Source organism: Bombina bombina, chromosome 4 (genome assembly GCF_027579735.1).
Source record: "Bombina bombina isolate aBomBom1 chromosome 4, aBomBom1.pri, whole genome shotgun sequence".
Classification (NCBI taxonomy): domain Eukaryota; kingdom Metazoa; phylum Chordata; class Amphibia; order Anura; family Bombinatoridae; genus Bombina; species Bombina bombina.
The window spans coordinates 612,155,433-612,175,128 of NC_069502.1; the positions used below are offsets into that span (position 1 = coordinate 612,155,433).

General features: G+C 36.9%; 1 protein-coding gene across 4 annotated transcripts; it reads right to left on the reverse strand.

The window, feature by feature from the left end:
• Positions 1-782: 782 nt before the first annotated feature.
• On the reverse strand, positions 783-10,053 carry LOC128656612 (uncharacterized). 4 transcript variants are annotated; one of them, XM_053710616.1, is made up of 3 exons: positions 9,646-10,053; positions 8,983-9,094; positions 783-3,509 (listed from the first exon to the last, which is right to left on the reverse strand). In XM_053710616.1, the coding sequence occupies exon 3, from the start codon at positions 3,499-3,501 to the stop codon at positions 1,354-1,356; it is 2,148 nt and encodes a 715-aa protein (XP_053566591.1). In that variant the 5' UTR covers positions 3,502-3,509; positions 8,983-9,094; positions 9,646-10,053; the 3' UTR covers positions 783-1,353. The 4 variants fall into 4 exon arrangements, with proteins under 4 accessions (XP_053566591.1, XP_053566588.1, XP_053566589.1 ...); XM_053710613.1 differs by having other exon boundaries at positions 8,983-9,127; XM_053710614.1 differs by having other exon boundaries at positions 8,983-9,114; positions 9,646-9,661.
• Between the last annotated feature and the right edge of the window lie 9,643 nt (positions 10,054-19,696).

Sequence of the window (19,696 nt, forward strand, 5' to 3'; positions counted from 1 at the left end):
CCTGAGGTTTCTACTGGTCCCCATGAAGGCAGTAAATAACAGATAAAGTGGTCACAGAGGAAAAAGGGGAAAAAGGAAAAAAAGAAAAAAAAGCAGTTTATTATTGTTGACATTGTCTTGCTTATACTGTGATAAAAAGTAGAAAAAGGCTGTATGTTAAATGCTGAAAAGTGTTATTATTATTCACTGTGATAAGTATTATGACATGCATACTGCAGATAGATTAAGAGGCATAGGTTGTAAGAATTTTTAAGAATACCATCCAGGTAACATGTATCTGTGTTCTCTAAATCTGTTAAATTGAAGCCTTACTAGGTTAGTATTATTACCCCTGATTAATAGTGGCATAAAATACTAAAAAAACTGCCAGAAAGGGGCCTCTTTCTGAACATATTACCTCTGGAAAGATAAGCTGTATGTTAAAGGCTAAAAAGTGTTGCTATTTGAAATAACTGCATTTAAATGGTCCCTAAGACTCTATAAATCTTAGTATCTATTTGCTATACACTTTAGTGAAAGGCTAATATTACATTTAATAATCCCTTATGAATTATTATACCCACTATATAATATTAACACACAATCACTAGCTTAAACTACTTGTAAGGTCATAAACTCACAAAGTCTTATTCCAGCAGTAACAAAACTTTTATTACAATGAGGCTAATTAAACATTATTACAATATGCAGATTAAATATAAATTACACATATGCAAATCACTTATAAATACTTAGCAGTGAACTATACATCAATATTACACTAATACATTTGCCCAATCTATGTGAAAGTATGGTGTGCTGAAATTATGTGTCTGTAAGGATCACTTACTTCTGATGTTAGCTGTGGTCACCATTCCAATTGAAAAAGAGTGAAAGAGAGTGAACTCCAGTATTCCTGCTACTTTTATTGTAAGTTTTTCATCCCTCCCACAATGATGATGTCACTCATAAGCAAGCCCCCATTGTAATTTTAAGAGTATATGGTTTCATCCTGCATGTGCTTTGGGGGTAGGGAATGGCATTAGCCTTAGACAAAGGATCTTAAGCCAGCTGGTCATCCTTCTCAGATGGGGGTCTGGTAATGTGATCTTTCTACATTCCATAGTGACCTAGTATCTGAATGAGGAGTTAACCCCTTCTTGACCATTCAGCTGAGTTCTTGTAGAATACATATACCATATATATATGTATATATATATACCCCTTCCAGACCATATGTGAATTCAGATCATGCCATTATTACATTCCCCCCTTTTGGCAATGGAGGTTACCATACCCTTCCATTCCAATGGTTGTTTTATATGAGTGAATCTGATGGAAGATTCCTAACCCCACCTATGTGTGATGGCTATATTAGTGTACTAAAGACGCTTCCATTCGCATACCATAATATAAGTGATATACACGTGCAATTAATGATTTTAAATAACAACACATACAAATTTGAATAATTATACATAATATAGAAATAAATAATATGATTATAAATGGATGTATAAACAGATTTCCCAATGCAGAACCCCATGATAACTGTTTCGAAAAGGAATTTGCTAATTTCTGCCACCAGGTTGCACTTGACATCTCCGTAAAAGTATGTTCAATCCTTTGTAGTTCTTGTTCCTGATGGTAGAAATTTACATGAACACGTTCCCCAAAATTTTTAAGATGTTCTAGTAACACAGAGTCTTTTTGCAATAAGGTTACCCATTTTTGCCAAGGTGCATCATCTACTAATATTGGGTTTATGAGTGGAGCCCCCAAGGTAGCGTTATATGTGAGTAACTGTGGGACAGTGAAGTTAAACTGTAGTGAACTTATCCTCACAGGGTACCCAGTAATACAATAAATCCCTGGTGTGATTTGTTCCCTTGAATTACACCTGTCAAACCATACATGCACTTCATCTTTAGGCTTCAATGCAACAAAACACACCTTTCCTTGTCCTAAGGGAAAAATCATATCTTGGGGATTAACTTTCTCCACAAAACCATTGCAATATGAGTGATTATGCCAGCAGGAATCAAAAATTATTCTTGCCTGGTTGGGTAGACATAAAATTTTAGAAGGAAACCTTATGCAGCCAGACATATCTACCTGTTCCATATGGGAACCATTCCATATAAAATTTGGGAACTCTAACTCATGATGCAAAACATGAGATTCTGTGACAGGTGTTCCTAGTGAAAACAAATGATAAACATTCTGATAGGTACCACTAGTGGGCACAAGTGAAGTAGCCCTGCATATATTTTCCCTGCAGCCCAACCAACTGTTTAACCATAATTCTCTGTGTTTTGATGCAAAACTGTTAACAACAGACTGCTCCCACCCTCCCAAAGGTGTATGGTTATTTTCCATAGCCTGTGCTATTAATTTAAAGTCAGTTGATAATTCTGTTTGCATGGAAATACACACAAAATCCCAGGATACTTCCCTTAACCTGCTAATTACTCCTATCAGTATTTCCTCTGTATGTTGAATGGCAGGACCCTGAACCTGAATGACTGTCTGTGTCAGTGTCTCTACCAGAGTGTTTATCATTTGTTGCGTATGAATCCCTTTTGCATTTAACATCCCCTGAGACTGTAAGGTTGCTGTTAAGCTGGATATGTCAATGGAATTTACCACACCTAGCCCTGTTCCCACACCTCCCAAAACTGTATCCATGATATCCCTCCTAGTCCTTCTCCTAGTACCTTCTGCCCACTTAACTAATGCTTTTTCCATAGTGGCAGTAATTCTGGAACAATTTTGGTAATGTGTGGAAACTAGCCAATCTATTATTTTAATCTTCCACGTGATAAATTGGAATGTGGCATCCCTCAATACTGGAGTTGGCTTGATTGTACTTGTTTGAAATGGACCACTAGAAACAACACTTTTCCCCTTACACATTGGAGTATTGTCATAATGTTTCATCTTTGGTGTAGTGATTAAAGTAGAATAGATCAAAGGCGTAAATGTGGTTGTTTCCTTTATTTGATCTATTTTTAAGTATACTTCAATCCCTCCACCAAAGTTGGCAGCTGTAACCCTCCAATTAATCCCTTCTCCAATTTGTTGTTCAAATATAACCTTGGTTATATTATAGTTATCGCCATTTATAGTGTGAATAGGATTTGTAAATGTTGTAGACACAGAAACACCTTCTCCCACCAGACCTACAGTCCATTTTCCCCAAGCCACCCACTTACATTCCCATTCAACTTTATTACCCTGATTGACCCTCCAAAAACCAATTAAATTGTCTTGATGTTTTTCTGCAAATATTTCAATTTTCCCACCCACATTAAAAGTCAATTTTCCCAAACAATCTTTGTGAAGGTCTTGAGAGCTCCATAAGCCTGTCCATCCTCTGATGATGCTGCTTGAGCTCCATCTACGACTCCTTGTGAGGTTTGTGATTGAAAGTTCATTACAGTCACAGATTGGAAGTTTTTGCAATAACACCCACACAAATACAAATAGGTTTGTGGCGATCATTCCTCTCAGGCTCCACATAATGAAATCTGTCAAAAAAAGATTAAGAGAATATCAGTTCTTAGCAGAAATATCTACATCTGGGACAGCTGTCCCTCTATACAATTTACATTGGTCAACATGGACCCATTTGTAACCAGGCTGCCTTCTGGTTTTCCCAGGGGTTGATCTTTCTATTTTAATTACAGTATTACCCAATTTGTCCAAAATTCTATAAGGTCCTTCCCAATTTGCATCCCAGGGAGAATTTTTGCGAAAATTTTTAATCATGATCAATCCCCCCTTCTCAAACAGAGGTGTTTGAGGTGTAGATGAAAATTTACAATCTGTTGGGGCCATATTAGAGGCAGCAAAAATTAGCAGTGAGCTCAACTGCTCCTGAATTTGGGAGAGATATTGATCTCTAGACACAGATTCTCTCAAGGGAGTAGACAATTGTGGTTCACCTGGGTGGCCTAATGCCATCTTTCTCCCTGTCATGAGCTCATAGGGAGAACACTTGGTAGCATTTGATGGTGTAGCTCTAATAGCCATTAGAACTGCTGGAAGATGTGTGACCCATGATTTACCATACTGGGAAAGCATTTTTGACAATTTTGTTTTTAATGTGCGATTCATGCGCTCAACTATACCAGAGGATTGTGGATGATATGGTACATGAAATCTTGTCTGTATTCCCAGTAGGGCACAGAGATTTTGCATTACCTGACCTGTAAAATGTGTACCCCTGTCTGATTCAATGAGTGTTGGAAACCCCCATCTTGAGAAAACATGTTCCCACAGTGCTCTGGCAGTAGCCTGTGCAGTATCACAACGAAGTGGAATAGCCTCAAACCATTTTGAAAAAATATCTACAATTACTAGGGCATACCTGAGACCCCCCTTTGATAGTGGAAGTGGGCCTATAAAATCAATTTGGATAGCTTTCCAGGGGCCATCTGCTACTGGTATTCTCTGGAGAATGGGTCTCTGACCTTTAGGGCGTGGATTAATTTGAGCACAAATTAAACATTCTTGCACACATTTTAAACAGGTTTCTGCTAAATCTGGCCAATGAAATTTTTGCCTTAAATGGTACTCTAATGCACTTTGCCCAATATGCCCAAGAAAAGAATGTGTTTGCTGTGTTATAGGTCCCTGCAAATGACTTGGGACCACAAAAACCAATTTAGCCTGTGGATCATTGGGATTAGAGTAACATATTAACCCATTACAAATTGAATAACCATTTGGGAGTGTTTGCTGTTCCTGTAACAGAGGGAAAAGGTTAGGATCTTTAGCTTGTTCTGTTTTCAAATCAGGTACCTCTGAATCTACCATTGTAATCTTTGCTATGTGTACCATTGTATCTTTAGATGTAACATGCTCTCTCCATGCTTCCTGTGTCTCACTGTCATTCTCATCTGATTGCCATGGTTCCCCATCTACAGCTGCCTGTTTGGCTAACATGTCCACATGTGCATTCCCTTGTGAATGTGCATCTGTGAAATGTGTGTGTGCCTTAACTTTAACAATAGCTGACTGCAATGGGTGCTGTGTTCCCCAATCTACCAATTTCTTAAGGGCTTGAACATGTGACAATGGTTTGCCTGCTGAGTCTACCATTCCCCTTAGATTCCAAATTGGTAAGTACTCTGTCAGTGATCTGGTCACATAGACACTGTCACTGTATATACAAATGTCTTGTGTGTCAAACCTGTGGCAAGCCATAGAAATGGCTTCTAATTCTGCTCTCTGTGCTGAGAATGATCTTGGTAACATAAATTTAAGAGCTAATTGTTGCGAGGGGACCCAAATAGCAAAACCAGTATTAAATTGACCATCCTGCCAAAATCTTGAGCCATCTACATAAATTTGTAAATCCTGGGGAGAAGTTTTGTCCCTGAACAATTTATGAGGCGATTCCCTGTGTGTGAATGTCTCTGTGCAGTCATGGGGTTCACCCTGAGTGTGCATTAGTTGGGGTAATGTGTATTTTGCATTGTGTTGTACAGTGATGTCACGATGTTGCAAATCTATTAACCACCTAGTCACTCTTTGTGTTGAAACCCCACTTAATGATTTCTCCAATAACAGCTTTATAGGGGTATGTGGTGTTTGGAGGATGAGCTTCCCAAATCCCACTATATGCTCAGTAGCCTGAACTGACCAATGCACCCCTAACAAAGCCTTGATACATGCGTCATAACCTTTCTCTACTGGAGTAAGAAGCCTGGAAAAATAGCCAACAGGCCTCCATTTTTCAGCCTTCTCCTGCAGTAGGACTGTGGAAATTGAAGTGTCAGATGTGTATGTTTGTAAAGCAAAAGGGGCCTCCCTCTCCACTGTGGCAAGGGCAGGGGCTGATGCTAAACCTTCCTTTAACACTTTAAATGCTTCCTCATGTTCTGTATTCCAAGGAATTTTCCCAACATCCTCCCCTTTCAAAAGATCATAGAGAGGTTTTGCTTTTTCAGCAAACCCTTCAATGAAATCACGAGAAAAATTTACCAAGCCTAAGAATTGTCTTAAGGACTGCCTATGCAAAGGTCTGGGCACCTGAAGTATGGCTGTAACTCGTTCTCTAGTAGGGCATCTTGTACCCCTTTGTATTGATACTCCCAAAAATGTCACCTTTTGTCTCATTAATTGTACTTTTGAAGTGTTTAACTTGAGGCCAGATTCAGCAATCAAGCCAAACAGTTCATTCAGCCGCTCCAAATGTTCCTCTACTGTCTCTGTTTGTAACAAAATATCATCTACATACTGTATGATACTTTCTGGGACTGAGAATGTTTTTAATACCTCTGCTAATGCTTGGTGAAAGTATGTAGGCGAGCTGTGGAAGCCCTGAGGAAGCGAATTGAAGCAAAATTGCATGTTATCAAAGCAGAAAGCAAACTTATATTGGCACTCTGGGGCTAGTCTGACACTCCAAAAACCATTACTTATATCCAGAACAGAATACCACCTACATGTGGCACTCAGTTTGGATACCACTTCAGGAGTAGAAGCAACTAGATTTGTAACAGGTGGGGTAACTTTATTCACCATACGAAAATCAGCAGTTAACCTCCAAGTATTATTTGCTTTCCTTACTGGCCACAAAGGAGAATTATTAGAGGAGGAACATTTCCTAATTATCCCTTGGCTTTCAAGCTGACTAATAATTTGCCTCACAGGTTCAATAGCTTCTGCTGGAAAACGATACTGTCTTTGTGGAGGGGGGTCAGGGCCTACAATATTGATTTCAATGCCTTTTAATATGCCACAATCATTCTTATGTTGAGCCCATATGTCAGGGAAATCCATGACCAATCTCTTCAAATCAGGGTGACTTTCAGTATCCGGCCACACCCTTTCTGAAGGAATTGATGCAATGGATGCTATGGGACTGATGTAAGAGTCATCTAATATTACAGGTTTTCTCCCTCTAGTATCCCTCCACAAAACATTGTTACATAGGTCCACTATCATCCCTTCTGATCTCATTATATCAGCACCAAGTATTGTACCCTCTGTGTTTTTGCTCTGCCAAATGGGAATTTCCTTAGTCCACTGATTACCTAGTGTCATAGTCACATTTGGGATAAGGGATGCTTGGGACTGGGATCCCCCAAGTCCCACAAGAAATGTCTGTCTTGTCCCTTGTGGGGGACTTAATGGTAAGTCTGTCAAAGTTACTGAAGCTCCTGTGTCTATGAGGAGTTTTGTGCGATGGCCCTCAATCACACCATAGACACAGGGACGTCCAGAATGATCCCTAAAGGTGTTACATATAGGGACCATGTCATCCAGGGCCTGAGGTAGTCAGTCAGAGCAGGATATCAGAGGAGAATTATTTTCATAATTCTTTTCATGATATCCCACTTCCCCTCCCCCCACAGTCATCACTCTCAAAGCCTCATGCGCTGGGCCATACAGATTAGTACCAGGCCTAAGCTTTGGGGTGTATTCCTGTCCTGTTTTATCTGGGGGCTTAATCTTGTTATTTTTCCCTACCCAATTATGTGCATAGCTTTCTTTTGGAGGTGCAGAGGGATGTAATCTTTCCTGCCCTCCCTCAGTTTCCTTCTGAATTCTCTTTAAGAATCTGCAATCTACTCGTCTGTGCCCATATTTATTGCAGTAATGGCAAGTACCTTTGAAGGGACCCTCTGAATATTTTTGTTTCCCTTCATTAGTGGTTACCACAGCAATTCTGTGTTGCCCTGTGTTCTTTTTCTTTAAAATGTTCTGCCTAGCCTTACCTATAATAGATAACACACCCTCTAGTGTATTCTTTTCCTCAGCCATCATTTGTATGCTAGGTTCCAAATATGTGAATTTTTTAATTAAATACTGCAACATATCATGAGGTGTTTGTTCTGGTGAAATTCTGTGTGTCAGTCTATATAATTGTTCAAATTTAGCTGCAAATACCCATGGGTCATCATTTAATGCTACTTGCATTTCTGCAAGAGAGTGACTGTCCAAATCTCTACTCCCTGTCACTAGTTTACAAACAGCTTTTAATCTGTCCCCATCTGAACCCCATTTATCCTCCTTAAACCAATCTGTGTTCAAATTAACTGGGCCTGCAACTGGTGATTGTAATCTAGCTGCAATGCTGCCTGGAAGCCACATTTTTAACAAAAAGCATGCTTCCTTATCTGACAGCATGTATTGTTTTACTGCAGACTCAAAATTTGACATGTTAGTGAAAACATCTGCTTTAACATCATACACTGGAAAGAGAGGTTTTAACTTTACCAGTTGTCTCATTACTTTATCTCTATCTTGTTTTATAAGAGTAGTTGATACCAGGGATGATGTTTCAGCAGAGGTGGTAGAAAAAAGTAAATTTTGCGATTGAGTTAAATTTCTTCCCCTGGATCTTACACTGGGTGTTAGTGATAAAGTATCTGTTTGATGTTCTGTGTTTAATGTTCTTGGCCTAGTTATCTGTGGGGTTAGTATTGGAATGTGTGTGCTCTCTGTATTTTGTGTGTGATCCAATCTTTCCTCACTGTGTGGAATAGGCACCCTCCCCCCATCAACATGTGGGCTTTGCACCCTTCCCCCATCAACATGTGCCCCATCTTCCTGCGACACACATGCATTGTCCTCATTTAATACTGCAACAGGGGTTAAGTTTGCAAGTCCCTGTCTCAATGAAGCAATAAGTTGGCCTCTTGCGTCATAATTTTCTTCTAAAGTATTAATATATTCTGCATTTACCCCACATGTGGGGCAATTCTCATCTAATGTGTTACAATTGATCTCTGTTAACATGGCTATTGGGGGAGAATGTTCAAAGATTGCTCTATTCATTTGGTCTTTGATAGCTAACAACAGTTTCATGCAATTCTGTAATTTGGATTTTTCTTTTGTTAAACAAAACCTTTTTTTATCAATAAGCTTATTCTCATTCTCACATTGCAACCACACATCTTTCAGTCTTTTAACTATGTCAGTATTTTCATCAACAATAGGCTCAAATGTGCTACATTCTGCATATTTAACAATTAATTCCATACTCACACTTTAAAGTGTCTTCAGACTGCCAGCAAATCAGATTCACGTCCTGCGCGATATGATTTTCTCTGCGTCTGGTTCAACTGATCCTTAGGTAATGCCTCTCTGGATCTGTAGTCTTGGCCAAAGACTTTACTGCTGAAACGCTCAACTCAAAAACAGTATAGCAAAAACTAGGTTCAATTTTCGTCCAAAAATCACACTTGTATTATACGAAAACATGGATTTGTCCCCCCTTTAAACAAGTGTAATTGGTAAGAAAATTCGCTGGGTCGGCTCGCCAATGAAATAACTGCATTTAAATGGTCCCTAAGACTCTATAAATCTTAGTATCTATTTGCTATACACTTTAGTGAAAGGCTAATATTACATTTAATAATCCCTTATGAATTATTATACCCACTATATAATATTAACACACAATCACTAGCTTAAACTACTTGTAAGGTCATAAACTCACAAAGTCTTATTCCAGCAGTAACAAAACTTTTATTACAATGAGGCTAATTAAACATTATTACAATATGCAGATTAAATATAAATTACACATATGCAAATCACTTATAAATACTCAGCAGTGAACTATACATCAATATTACACTAATACATTTGCCCAATCTATGTGAAAGTATGGTGTGCTGAAATTATGTGTCTGTAAGGATCACTTACTTCTGATGTTAGCTGTGGTCACCATTCCAATTGAAAAAGAGTGAAAGAGAGTGAACTCCAGTATTCCTGCTACTTTTATTGTAAGTTTTTCATCCCTCCCACAATGATGATGTCACTCATAAGCAAGCCCCCATTGTAATTTTAAGAGTATATGGTTTCATCCTGCATGTGCTTTGGGGGTAGGGAATGGCATTAGCCTTAGACAAAGGATCTTAAGCCAGCTGGTCATCCTTCTCAGATGGGGGTCTGGTAATGTGATCTTTCTACATTCCATAGTGACCTAGTATCTGAATGAGGAGTTAACCCCTTCTTGACCATTCAGCTGAGTTCTTGTAGAATACATATACCATATATATATGTATATATATATACCCCTTCCAGACCATATGTGAATTCAGATCATGCCATTATTACACTATTATTTACTGTGATAGGTATTGTACTATGCACATTTCAGATAGATCATATACTTATTATCTGTATTTTACTTGGAAAACGTGTAAGACTAGCCTATAATAAATCCCTATTTTAGTCTCTAGGGGATGGTCATATTGAAACATAGCCTAATGTAGGAGATGCAAAACATCCAAGTATGCAAAAGCAAAAGGTTTTTTCTTTTTGGAATATTAAAATACACTGATATCTTCCTCTGAGGGTCTGTAAAGAGTCAGTCGTCTACACATGTTGGGTAAAGAATTAGCTAAACGGAAAATGTAACCACTGGTATAATTTTTTGGGATATAATTTTCTATATAAAGGAAAAAAAAAAAAAAAAATGGTTTTAAGTCTAATCCCTAATTCAGGTACAGGGTGTAATAGGCCTCTGGTAGGATGAATTACACATGAACATATAGGGGGTGCATTTTGCTCTTCTCTCTTGAATGTTAAAAGAATGAAATAACATTAAATAAGTTGTCCTTATAAGTAAAATTAAATAAGGTCAATATAAAGAATTTGACTGAGTAAAAGAAAACTTATACACTGCTACTATAAGGGATCCCATATAAAACAGAGTGTCTGCTTCACACAAATTTGCACACACAAAAAATAACTTTTTTTTTTTATTATATTTTTTATTTTTTTATTTTTTCACGTAAGGGTTTTGAGGATAGTACAACAGGCATATTGCCTGCTTAATGTAAGTTTAATATATATAGATTAAGAAGTCACTGAACACAGAGTGTTAAAGAAGGAAGGTAGAAGAATTTTTATTTTTGAGTTAAGAGAATGCATGGATAAATATATATCACAGCACAAGAATAAGTCTCCAGCTATGGCTGCTAAAAGTAGGGGAAAAAAAATAAAGGAAGCAGTGAATCTGTGTCAGAATCCATTAATGAGAGTGTTAATCAGCTTGACACACAGGCTTTAATCAAGATGATGTCAGACATCTTTTTGCCTCAGTTTGACTTAATTAAGTCTGAGATATCAGGCTTGACAAACAAGGTGAGACAGTTTTCAAAAAGATTAACAGAGGTTGAACAACGTGTGTCAGACCTAGAGGATAGGGTTGAAGGTCAAGAGGCAAATATTGTTGATATAAGAAACAACAGAAAGTAGATGATCTAGAAAATCGAGCACGCAGAAATAATATCAAAATAATAGGACTACCAGAAGACACACAATATAAGGACCTGAACGTATTTATGGCTGAAATTTTGCCCAAATTACCGGATATAACCCCCGCAGACATACCCCTCATAGTAGAAAGAGCACACAGAATAGGAAATAGAAGGGAAGATAGCAACATAGACAGACCGAGACCGGTAATTACTAGATATCTCAATTTCCAAGATAAGGTGAAGTTGTTACATTATTATAGGAAAAAGAGGGATTTAGCCATAGAAGGAAAAATAATCCTTATCTTCCAAGATTTCTCAGCAGAAGTATCTAATAAAAGGAGATTAATGTCGCCTCTGTGCACTCAACTGATAAATAAGGGTTACAATGCCACACTAATATATCCAGCAAGAATACGTATTCAGGGCACCAAGGGGACAACATTTTTAGAAAATTCTAAAGACGCTGAAACATTCATGAGAGAGGAGGTGATATAAAAAGAGGTGTATACAATGAGAAATTTATTTTTTTGAACCTGTATAATAAGATGTATAGAAAAGGTAGAGTTCAAAGGGTGGATGTGGGGGAGGGGGATTTTTCCTCTTTTATATATTTTTTTCTTTTTTTGCTTTTTGTTTTGTTTGTTCATATTTTGCCATTCCCACTTGGCCAGGTGGTCTGAATAAAAATGACTAGTCAGATTAGATGTACCTCTTGGAACGTAGGAGGTTTCACCTCTCCGATAAAAAGGAAAGCTATTTTGAGACAACTAAAGGGTTTGAATACTGACATTGCTCTTATCCAGGAGACACATCTAAAAGAAAAGGAATTAGCCAAATTGAAAACTAGCTGGGTGGGAGAAGTAATAGGCACCCCATGTAATAAAAGAAAGAAAGGGGTTGCAATTTTATTAAATAAAAAGTTACAATACACAGTTATATCCTCAGAGTTAGATATAGAAGCAAGATATATGATAGTAAAAATTGAGGTGGAGAAGAGAAGATTCACCATTTGTAATGTATATGGCCCCAATGATTATACCCCAACATTCTGGTTAAACCTCCAATCACAGTTACTGGAAAAAACAGAAGGGATTCTTATAATAGGGGGGGACTTTAATATGGCCCCCCAAACTCCTATAGACAGAATAAGAGAGGGATCAGCTAGAAAAAAAACTAGAAGAGATAAGTTAGAGGCTAAATTACTTAGGAAATTTATGGTAAATCTTATTATAAAGGATATTTGGAGAGAGAGGAACCCGACAGATAAGGAATATACATGTGCCTCCAAGGCTCATAGGACGCTCTCAAGGATCAATATGTTTTTAATTTCAGAGAAATTATCAGGTTTGGATGTAGAAGCAGAGATAAAAGAAATAACAATATCAGACCATGCCCCACTAATCCTTAAAATTAGTATAAATAGTGGCAACTCCCCCTTAAAAAGATTTTGATTCCCGAATTATCTGATTAATAATACAGACTTTAAAAATATGTTGGTAACAAAGTGGCAGGATTTTTGTATGAATAACTCAGAATACTTGGATAAGCCGGAGATATTCTGGGAAGCGTCCAAAGCGGTAATTAGAGGCGAAGTTATTGCTTATATATGTAAAAAAAAGATTAAACAAAAAAACAGAGAAAAAGAAATGGTAAAGAGACTAAGCTCAGCATACAATAGATATCTTGATGAGCCAAATAGGAATAATTGGCAACAGTATGTAGAGGCTAAGGAGGCTAGAGACATATGGCTACTTGATAAAACTACACAACAAGAACTTAGAATGAGTGCACAATTTTTTAGATTTGGAAATAAAGCAGGGAAGCTATTAGCAAGCCTAGTCAAGAGATCGAAAGGACATAATTATATTAGCTCTATATCTATGAATGGTAAGACAGTTAATAAGACAGAAGATATCCTAAAGTTATTTACGGAATATTACCGGAAGATATATAGCCCAGGAGAACTGAACTTTGAAAAAAAAGCTGAATTCTGGACTAAATTAAAAAATGTAAAGCTTAAGGAATCAGATGGTAAAAGAATCATCAGACCGATCTCAGATGAGGAGATTAGCAACGCTATTAAGAATCTAAAAAATAGTAAAGCATCTGGGCCAGATCTACTACCAAACGAATATTATAAAATGCTATCAGAACATATAACTCCTAGCTTATCTTCCCTGTTTAATTCATACCTTATTAAGGGGGAGGAAATGTCATCCCACTTCACGGCATCCTGGACTACTTTAATTTTTAAAACCAAACAAAAATCCAACAACAATGGAATCATATAGACCCATATCTCTGTTAAACTCAGATTATAAAATTTTGACAAGTATTATCGCAAACAGACTTCAGGTAGTTCTGGAATCAGTAATTCATAATGATCAGATGGGTTTTATGAAAGGAAGAAATTCCTCTTCTAACCTGAGAAAAGTATTTTTGGTGTTAGATTATCTGAAATAAGCAAAACAAGAACAGAAAGGGGGAAAAAAAAAAAAAGGTGAAGGAGGTGGAAAATTATCTAGTTTAGCAATAATCTCTCTAGACGCACAAAAAGCTTTCGATTCGGTGGAATGGGATCATCTTTTTACTTCACTGTTAGAATTCGGTTTCCCTGAGACAATAATTAATCTAGTTAAAAATATTTACAAAAAACCTTGTACTTCACTTTTAATAAATGGTCAGATATCAGAAAGTTTAACACTAGGCAGAGGTAACCGTCAGGGATGCCCCCTCTCACCCCTATTGTTTAACATCGTAATAGAATCACTTGCTATTATCTTAAGGGAGAAAATACAAGGGATTAAGGTGGGCAACTATGAATGTAAAGTATCCTTATATGCAGACGATCTGTTATTGTATGTACGTAATCTTAAGGAAAATATTCCATTAATACTTGAAATAATTAAAGACTTTAGTTCTTTCTCAGGCTACAAGATCAATCTTTGTAAATCTGAAGTGATGGTAATTAAGGGAGATAAAGATATAAGATTGGAAAATTACTTCAAAATTGCCCAAGAAGATATAAGATATTTAGGAATCTTGATCTCAACTAGAGAGGACACATGGTATAGTATGAATTACACACCACTACTAAAGAAAATAAAAGAAGATCTAAAAGCTTGGACCAAGCTACCTATTTCAATCACTGGTAGAGTCAATCTTTTTAAAATGATTATCTTTCCGAAAATCTTATATTTAATCCAAAACATCCCGGTGATGATGTTGAAAAAAGATATGAGGAGTGTCGTCAGCAGTAAGGCAATTTATTTGGAATAATAAGAGACCTAGAATTTCATTAAACAAACTTTACCTGCAGAGAGGTATGGGCGGATTAGCTCTACCAAATCTGGAATATTATAATTGGGTAATGCTAAGCAGAATAGTGGTGGAATGGATAACGGGGGCTACGTACTATACGATACCAGAGGCTGAGAGAAACTTTTTCAAACCATACGACTTACTGAACATTATACATAATCAGTGGCAGAAACTTCCGGTTAATATTAAGAATACAAAAACCATAGTTAACCCGATAATAGCCTGGCAAAAACTTTGCAAGAAAATGGGTGTTGAATTTGGTATGTCCAAATATTTGTCTATACAGAATAACTTGGTATTTCCAGCAGGCATTAACTCGCCTCTATTTCAAAACTGGGAAGGAAAGGGACTGAAATTTATCCATCAAATACTAGACACAGAAAGAAAGGTTGTTAAAACATTTGATGTATTAAAAAGGGACTTCCTAATAGATAATAGAGATCTCTATGCTTATCTACAGGTCAGGCACTATGCGAACCAACTTATTAAGGAAAATGGATGGGACTGGAGGTGGGATAAGGTTGAACCCTGGTTAAAAATGGTCAAACAGGGATTTTATTCAATTTCACCATGGTATAAAATTATCTTTGTCCAGGAAGGCCAAAACAACCTAGATAACTTAACTGATAAATGGAGACCCTACATCACAGAAATTAATGAGCCCATTGAAAGGTTAAGTGAGTCAATTTTGCAAGTAGCAAAATTAACAATATCAGAAACTTGGAGAGAGGCACACTTGAAACTATTATACAGAACGTATTACACCCTTAAGAAAGGAGCAGAATGGGGCAATACACAGTTTAACAAATGTCCAAAATGTAGTAAATACGCAGCTGACTTGATACATATGATTTGGGAATGTCCCTTAATTAGACAATTCTGGCTTGAAATCAAGTATTGGTTGGATAAGATCATAAAGAGACCCAGCAACATTGAGTTAGAACAAGTGCTGTTTCTTCCAAGATCTAAAGAATTAGGGAGAGACTGGAAATTTATATATATCTCGGTACTAGCGGCGAGGAGTATAATTTTTAAAAACTGGAAAGATAGTAAAAAACCTAGTTTTGTAGAATGGAAGAACTTCTTGATAAAACAGGCAGTTATTGAACAATATGATGTACAGAATATCGATGAGAATGCAAATATAGAATACATGAATAAATGGGGGAAATTGATGCATTCATTGTCTGTTACTCTGCAGAAACAGTTCTTGTATCCTTATAGGAATTCAGCTGAAGTTGAAGCTTAGATAGAGGGCAGGTGGGAATGGCAAACAAATATAATTTTTTTTTATTTTTTTTTTATTTTTTTTTGTTCATTGTGGTTTTTGTTTTGTTCTATTTTTGTTTTGTTTTGTTTAGATGTAGTTTTTTTAGGTTTAGCCGTTGACATAGCTTGTCAACGGCATGGGATCAGGTGGAATTGAAAATCCAAAAATTATAAGATCAGAATACAGGACGATTTTTATTCTTTATAGTATTGATTGAAGGGCGGTAAAAAGAACATAATGAAATATGCTTAGTTTATGTAGGGCCCTATGTATATATACTTACTGTATATAAAAAGTAAAACATCCTGCATGATGAAAGAGAAGCCCGATTGAGCGGTATTGTATTTATATTTTTTGGATCATAAATAAAAATATAAAAAAAAAAAAAAAGAATGAAAATTCTTCTACATCAGGTAACCTGTGGCGAAGCCCACAGATGTGTAATCATGCCAATTTTATCTGTGAAATGTTAGAAACTGCAGGGAGATATTATGTATTAACTGAACTCCAGTATTCAGTCTCCAACCCTATCATGGGATTGATTGACACTGGATCTCAGGCAACTATTTTATCCCACAGGTACTACACACAGCTAAATGAGCTGGATTCTTAGGTTTTCAGCTTCCAATATTACCCTTCTTAGGCATAGACAATCTCCCAGATTCATGTGTTCATATTTAATATGTTGTCTGAATATATATATATATATATATATATATATATTCATTTGAGTATCTTAAACTACATGAAAATTAGGCATAATTTCTTTATCTAAGATCTAATTTCCCATGTCTGTAGGTAACTTGAGTTCAGATGTCCTATGTGTATTTAGTTGGTTCAGGAGCAATTAATAGGTCTGTGCTAATTACTATATTCCTGGCATTAGTGATGTTTATCTGATTTATTCACAGACTCTTGTCTCCAAACTGCTAATAATTACCTTGGGAAAACCAAATATGCTAAATTAAACTTAAAACAGGAAGCTAGCTATATAAGCGAAGGCTTATTAGCGCAGATAGCTGAACCTAAATTGATTAAATATCTTTCTCCCCAAGACCACTGTGTCCACGGCCTGGATGACAGGTCTGAAAGCTATAATGTCACAGCTAAATGCTTTTTAGCTTTCTCCATAGGTAATAAATCAGCGAAGCTGATAAATACTCCCCATAATCAAATATATATTGGCAATGATCTCTTACATAGATATGCCATACAAATAGATTTGATTAACTTTGCCATACAAATAGATTTTGATTAACAAATAGATTTGATTAACTATCGGAACAGCCAATAGAATGCGAACTCAATCTGATTGGCTGATTGGATCAGCCAATCGGATTGAACTTCGATCTGATTGGCTGATTCAATCAGCCAATCAGATTTTTCCTACCTTATTTCCGATTGGCTGATAGAATCCTATCAGCCAATCGGAATTGAAGGAACGCCATCTTGGATGACGTCCCTTAAAGGAGCCTTCATTCGTCGGTAGTCTGTTGGGAAAGTAGGATGTTCCGCGTCGGCGGGATGAAGATGTATCCTGAAGAAAGAAGATTGAAGACCCCGCTTGGAAGATGACATCGCCCGGATGGAAGACTTCTTCAGTGCCGCCTGGAGGATCACTTCATCGGATGGAAGACTTCTTCAGCGCCCCTTGGAGGATCACTTCTGCTGCTCCGGATCTCCTCTTCAGTTCCATCGGTGGCTCGGCTGAGTGAAGACGACTCAAGGTAGGATGATCTTCAGGGGATTAGTGTTAGGTTATTTTAAGGGGGGTTTGGGTTAGATTAGGGGTATGTGGGTGGTGGGTTTTAATGTTGGGGGGGTTGTATTTTTCTTTTACAGGCAAAAGAGCAGTTTTCTTTGGGGCATGCCCCACAAAAGGCCCTTTTAAGGGCTGGTAAGGTAAAAGAGCTTTGCACTTTTTTAATGTAGAATAGGGTAGAGAATTTTTTATTTTGGGGGGCTTTGTTATTTTATTAGGGGGCTTAGATTAGGTGTAATTATCTTAAAATTGTTGTAATATTTTTTAAATGTTTGTAACTTATTTTTTATATTTTTTGTAACTTAGCTTTTTTATTTTTTGTACTTTAGTTAGTTTATGTAATTGTATTTAATTGTAGTTATTTGTAGTTAATTTATTTAATTAATGTAATGATAGTGTAGTGTTAGGTTTAATTGTAACTTAGGTTAGGATTTATTTTACAGGTAATTTTGTATTTCTTTTAGCTAGGTAGTTATTAAATAGTTAATAACTATTTAATTACTATTCTAACTAGCTAAAATAAATACAAAATTACCTGTAAAATAAATATAAATCCTAAAATAGCTACAATGTAATTATTAATTACATTGTAGCTATCTTATGGTTTATTTAGTTTTAAATAGGAATAATTTATTTAATGATAGTGTAGTGTTAGGTGTAATTGTAACTTAGGTTAGTTTTTATTTTACAGGTAAATTTCTCTTTATTTTAGCTAGGTAAGCTATTAAATAGTTAATAACTATTTAATAGCTATTGTACCTAGTTAAAATAAATTGAAAGTTACCTATAAAATAAAAAAAATCCTAAGATAGCTACAATATAATTATTATTTATATTGTAGCTATATTAGGGTTTATTTTAAAGGTAAGTATTTAGTTTTCAATAGGATTAATTTAGTTAATAATAGAAATATTATTTAGATTTATTTAATTAATATTTAAGTTAGGGGGGTGTTAGGGTTAGTGTTAGACTTAGGTTTAGGGGTTAATACATTTATTACAGTGGCAGCGGTGTAGGGGGGGCAGGATAGGGGTTAATAAATGTATTATAGGTGGCGACGGTGTAGGGGGGGCAGATTAGGGGTTAATAAGTTTAATATAGGTTGCGGCAGGGTCCGGGAGCGGCGGTTTAGGGGTTAAACTATTTAGTTGCGGCGAGGTGCGGGATCAGCAGGATAGGGGTTAATAACTTTATTATAGAGGGCGGCGGTACAGGGGGGCAGGATAGGGGTTACTAGGTATAATGTAGGTTGCGGCGGTGTCCGGGAGCAGCAGTTTAGGGGTTAATACATTTATAAGAGTTGCGACGGGGTCTAGGAGCGGCGGTTTAGGGGTTAGTAACTTTATTAAGTTGCGGGGGGCTCCAGGGGCGCCGGTATAGGGGGTAGAACAGTGTAGCTTAGTGTGGGTGCTTAGTGACAGACTAGCAATAAAGCTGTAAAAAAGCCAAAGAGCAGCGAGATCGGATGAGTGATAACTCTCACAGTCCGCTGCTCATCGCCCCGTACTTGGTGCGCTGCTTTTTGACAGATTTATTGATAACTTAGGCAAATTTTTTCAGGTCCGCGGCGACGATGGTAGGCGAGCTTAGGCAGGCGTATTGGGCCGGCGAAGGCAGGAAAAATGACACGTTGATAACTACCCCCCACTAGATCAATCAACAGTTCACCAAGTCCAGTCGTCAAATGCATTGAGAATCAACAATAAAAGAGAAATAAAAAGCATTCATACAAATCCAACTCACCGTGAACGCAAAGGTCTCGTTGTGCTCGCCATGATGCAGATTCGCAGACACAACCTGGTACATTATTACGCAGCATGTAGGAGGAGTCTGGCAGACATTTCAAAATGGCCAAACTTGGAAAACAAACTCGATTTTTAATGCATACACAAACTGAGTGAACCTTGGGATAATGTACTACAGATTAATCTGGGGGCAATAATTACAATACAGAAAGTCTATTTTCCCTTTGTAGAATCTTTTGAGGTGTTCGAAATGATGACTGTTTTGGTTCAGGCATTGCTCATAACGCAGACAGATGGAATTGCAAACATAACAAATAATTTTGTTTGGTATTTGGGTGCATTCTCTTTCAATTGATGTTCTCAACTCATTAATTGTTGCAAGTTTTATGCT